This window comes from Buceros rhinoceros, unplaced genomic scaffold (genome assembly GCF_000710305.1).
Source record: "Buceros rhinoceros silvestris isolate BGI_N320 unplaced genomic scaffold, ASM71030v1 scaffold30140, whole genome shotgun sequence".
Taxonomy (NCBI): domain Eukaryota; kingdom Metazoa; phylum Chordata; class Aves; order Bucerotiformes; family Bucerotidae; genus Buceros; species Buceros rhinoceros.
In genome coordinates, this window is record NW_010388327.1 from 1 (window position 1) to 4,907 (window position 4,907).

General features: G+C 58.2%; 1 protein-coding gene across 2 annotated transcripts in view; it reads right to left on the reverse strand.

Annotated features, from left to right (window-relative positions):
* Nucleotides 1-1,774: 1,774 nt before the first annotated feature.
* The window catches only part of PCYT2 (phosphate cytidylyltransferase 2, ethanolamine), a 9,822-nt gene continuing 6,689 nt past the window's right edge, over nucleotides 1,775-4,907 (reverse strand). For both annotated transcript variants that reach the window (XM_010145615.1, XM_010145622.1), the window contains 6 exons: nucleotides 4,430-4,512; nucleotides 4,177-4,254; nucleotides 3,513-3,578; nucleotides 3,196-3,261; nucleotides 2,626-2,714; nucleotides 1,775-1,957 (listed from right to left, as the gene is read on the reverse strand). In XM_010145615.1, coding sequence (XP_010143917.1) covers nucleotides 1,867-1,957; nucleotides 2,626-2,714; nucleotides 3,196-3,261; nucleotides 3,513-3,578; nucleotides 4,177-4,254; nucleotides 4,430-4,512 — 473 coding nt within the window. In that variant the 3' untranslated portion in view covers nucleotides 1,775-1,866. The remainder of the gene's footprint in view (nucleotides 1,958-2,625; nucleotides 2,715-3,195; nucleotides 3,262-3,512; nucleotides 3,579-4,176; nucleotides 4,255-4,429; nucleotides 4,513-4,907) is intronic.

Here is a 4,907-nt window from a genome sequence, read left to right on the forward strand (position 1 = left end):
TCTCCAGCCAGGCTGAGGTCACGGCAACTGGCTTTTGCCGCCAGCCTGCAAGGCAGGCAATACCCTCCTAGAGAGCAAAAAATCTTCCTTCTTAGAAAAAAGGGCAGCAGAAGTTTGGGATCACTCCCACAGCCCCCAGGGCTGCCCATTCCTCTCTTCCAGCTGCAGAATTCCCTGCGGAGCACAGCCCTGCTGCTGAAGAGCCCAGAGCACAACGTGGAACGCAGCGAGGATGGGGCAGCCCTGCCCTGCTCTCCTGCATCCCTCCCAAGCAGCAGCAGCTGGGTCTCAGCAGCCTTGGGGCTATAAGGGATACCTGGGGGTGCCCAGGATGACAGGACACACTCAGGGCAGTGCCTGTCCCAGGGACAGCACGGCCGTTCCCGCTGCAGGCACCTGAGGGGCTCCAACTGCACCACGAGAGACCAGGAGGCTCCAAGCTCTCCCGTCCCTTCCTAGATGACCAGAAAGCAAAGACCCCTCACATGATCTAGTTCAATATTCCAGTGAATTCAGCAAAACCCTCTGCCTGCGGTGATAAAGGGCTCCTAGCCCTGATCCCTAACCCCTGCCCCAGGACCAACCCAACACGCCCCAGGGCTCAGGCCAGGCTGCCCAAGGGCAACAAGCTTGTTCCTGGGCCACAGCAGCAGCCTCTGCCCACCTCCCACCACAGCTCCACGGAGCAGCTGCTGTAGGAGTCTCCAGCCAGGGCCTGGCCCCTTCCTGCTACCCGGGCTCCAGCCCCAAAGAGACCCACACACAATGCTTCAACATTTTATTAATGATCAGCAATGAAAGTTGACAACAGAGAGGACAAGAGAACCAGTGTGGAAGGACCGTCCAGCACAGTGCAGGGAGCGGCCAGGACACCCACCACAGCACCCTGGAATGTCAGAGGCAGAGAGGGGCTCAGCTCGGCACTCGTCCTCCTCAGGCCCTGAACCTCCTCAGCTCTCAAAAGCAGCCAAGAAATGTCAGCTGAAAGGGCCCTCCCTCAGGTACCCGTCAGGCTTGGGGTGGGCTCCGGCAGCAGCAGCAAGCAGAGCTCAGAGCACAGTCTACACCCGGCCCCTGGTCCTGCCACCTCCAGACACTAGGAGCCTTTGGCAAAAGCCCCCGGGCGGAGAAATGCCGCCACCCACCTGGGAAACTGCAGGACCGTGGGTCCCGCTGCCACCCACCACACGCCCCAGCAGCTGCTTGTTACTGGGGCAGCAAACAACTCCCTGGCACCAGCCTCGCAGCCAGAGGCTTTATCTGGCTCAACCCAGAGCAGCTTTGGGTCTGGTATTTGTGCAGAGGCAGCATCTGAGAAGGGGCAGCACAGGGCAGAACCCCAAAGCACAGCCGCTGTCAGCACCGCCAGCAGCAGCACACCATGGCCCAGCATCCCTGACTGAAAGCTGGGGGTGCTGTGTCCTTCCCCCACAGAGACCAGTCTCTCCAGCCGCCCCCACCACCACCACCCAAAGAGCTGCTGGTCAGGACAGCGACAGCCGAACCTGGAGGGGCAGAGGGAGCCTGGGCAGCTGCGCCACCTCCCTCCGACGAAAAGCCAGAAATGGCAGAAGGTAAAAGCACATCGACATGTTAAAACATTAGTTATAATTAAAACCACTTTTGTTTTTGTCAAATCTCCTCCTGGGAAAGGGGACGGGGGCTGATTAACGGAGGAAAAACTAGGCAGCAGGATCCCGACTCGTTATGTCCCTGTAATTAGTGCAGGAGGAGCTAGGACAGAGAGGGTGGGCCAGCACACCCCGCATGCCAGCAGCAGTGTCCCCACCCCTCCAAGAGCTGTCACAGCTCCTCAGGAGGGTGAGGCTGCGGCGCCCTGCGACCACATATTGCCACTCCACTGGCCTAGTGCTTCTCCTCCTCCAGCCTCTTCATGGCCTCCAACACCGCCAGCTCTTTCGCTTCCTTCTTCTGGTTCCGAGCTTCAAACTGCAGCCTGCAGCAAGGACAAAATGCCGGAAGATTCTCACCCAAGATTCTCCCCTTTCCAGGGGACCAAATGCACCCAGAGCAGGGGAGCACTGCCTTGTTCCGAGAGCACTTCGGAAACCTTAGGGGCACCCCCAGACCCCTCTCAAGAGCCAGCACCCAGAGGTCCCACAACTGCCTCCATCACTCCTAGGCTCCCACGCTGGTCAAGCTCTGCTTACTCCTCCCTCTCTGGAAGCTGCTGCTCTTCCACGTTTGGTCTGTCCCGGCACAGACTGCTTAGTGCCGTAATACCAAAATCTAACCTACCACTGACCAGAGCCCAGCTCACTGAAGGTGAAGGGCTCAGGCCTCAAAGAGCAAAACTCTGAAAGAAGCAACATGCTGCTTTCCCCAGGAATAGAGCAAGGAAATTTTGTGGTTAGCAGAGGAGGAAAAATAACAAAATGTGCTCTGAGGCACACTCTGACCGAGTGGAGCGGAGCTGTTCCTGTCCCTGCACAGCCCAGTCCACCCACATTCAGCAGCCTGGACAAGCTACAGAAGACGAAGGACCAGTTCACTGGTCGTGCCTTTAGGTAACCCCCTTCTCTTCCCGTTTGACCCCATTAATTAGCCCTCAGATGAGCTGGACAGAACAATATGCAGCGGAACAGAAAGACACAGAAAACCAACCTGTTCTTGATGATTCTTTGCACAATTAAGTCTGTGGTGAGATCGCTGCCACTGTCCACCAGCTGGAAGATGCCACGTCTCTTCGGTTCCTGTGAACAAACACAGCGCTCGGTGCTGGGAAACCCGCAGCACCTCCGGGCTCAGCAGCGAGAGCTGAGTGGGAGCCACGGCAGGTCCTGCGGGCGCCCAGCCAGGCATGACATGAAACAATCACGGGAGGCAGAGTAAGTAACTGCTGAAAGCGAAGCTTCTCCTGTCTGGGAGCTGAGCAAGGACTGGCACGGAGCAGACCGTGGGATTTCTCACTCTGCCGTGAAAGCATCAGAAACAGGTACAACAGAACAGTGACTGTGGAGTGCCGCAGCTGTGAGGGATCTGCAGGCTCTGCTTCAAGCAGCTGCCCTCAGTGGTGGATGAAAACCAGCATCACCTGCCAAGGACCTGCTTGGGTAGCACCCTCTGCAACTCCAATCCTCAGCTCAGGAGCACGGCCAGAGCCACTGCTGGATCCATCTACTCTACATCTACATCTACTGGATGCAGCACAGACAACCACAGCCCGGAGCTCACCTGGTACGGATCAGAACCATCCTTGTCCAGCACCACCTCCGTCATCCCATGACACACGAGTGTTACCTGCAGGAGGACACAAAGTAGCTGACAAGATCCAAAAGGTGACAGGGACTTTCCTGCCACTGCGCTCGCTGCAGCATTGCCAGGAGATCAGCACTGCCTGCACCAGGCTCAGCAGTGTGTCTGGAGCTCCCTGTAACCCTGCTCAGCAGGACCGTCTCGTCCCACACCCCCACGCTCCCGGCACGCCTCCAGCTCCCCGAGCACATCACACCCCTGCACCCTCACGTCCATCGGTTCGCAAAGACTCTCACCTTGAAGTGGTCCAGCAGATCAGCAGTGACCGCGTACGGGGCTCCAATCACCACTTCCGAGACGTACTAGAAAGAAACCAGGTAGAGTCCAGCTTGAGAAAAACCAGAACGACCCCAAAACAGCGGCCAGCTCAGCAGCCTCCTGAGCAGACTGGAGCGGGTCTCTCTGCTTGCGGAGCCAGGAACTCAAGTAAGGGAACAGGACAGCGGGTTCCGCAGCCACCGCTTGTCCCGCAGCACCGTTCTGTTCTGCTGAGGAACGCGCTCCTGGCAGTGTGCAGACAGCAAACCCAGCAGGTCGCTGCTCAGAGCGCACATCTCTTTCGCAGGAGTTTTCTCCCCTGCTGCAGGGAGCAGAGAGTTTCCCCCCCTGCTGCAGGGAGCAGAGAGTTTCCCACGCTGCGCTGTCTGCGCAGAGCAGTGCAGCGCTCTGCAAGGCATCCGGCCACTTCCCTGCGGTGGGACGGCAGTTCAACAGGTCGGGTTAGCCAGGACGACGGAGTGATTCCTCCCAGGGCACCCCAGCACCTCTGGCAGGCTGAAGTGACCAGTCTCGTCTTTGGCGTCTCAGAGCACGCCGCAGAACACAGGCAGGAGCTGTGACCAGCACCCAGCTCCAGGCAATGCCCGACCAGTGCAGAGGCACCACCCGAGGGGCACTTACCCTGCAGGCCAGGACGCTGAGGGTTCTCTCATGGATGTTCATGATGGGATAGTTCTTGCCTTTGTAGCGATTCACTTCCTAAGGCAAAGAACCAGGCACCATCAGACAAGAGGCAAAACAACCCCCTTCCCCCTCGCTGTCCCCCAACAGGAAACTCCTATTTGGCCAGCACATCCCCCTCCTGCCTTCCAGGGCACAGCTCGCCTGGGCAGCGGCCAAGCTCCTCTGTCTTTGGACAACGTTCTCGACAGACCTGGTCAAAGTGCAGCCCGACGATGATGTAGGGTTTCTCTGCCAGCTGGTGAACCTTCTCCAGGAAAGCCACGTGCCCGATATCTGTAGATCTGTTTAAGGAGTTGAAGCAAACGTGGAAAATAGGGAGAGGGGCTCAGAAACAGATGCGCTGAAAAACCACAGCGGGTGGCAGGAGTGGCCTGTGTCCCGAGAACAGCTGCTCCCTCCCTCCTCAGGCTCCAGAGACTCTGGGCAAAGGCCAGACATCTCAGCTCCACCTGACACAGACTCAGCTTTGCCTCCGGCCAGAATTTCTACCTGTTTTGGCTGTTCTGGCACAATGCCTCTAAGAGCACCCCAGGGACGGGGTGTCTGCTCCAGCTGCCCTGTGCGATCTCTCGGTCTGTGACAGCCAGACCTCAGGAGTGTGATCACCTGAGCGTGCACAGTGTCCAACTGCCTTCCTGAAACCCTCCAACAGCCACAGAAAGGAGCTA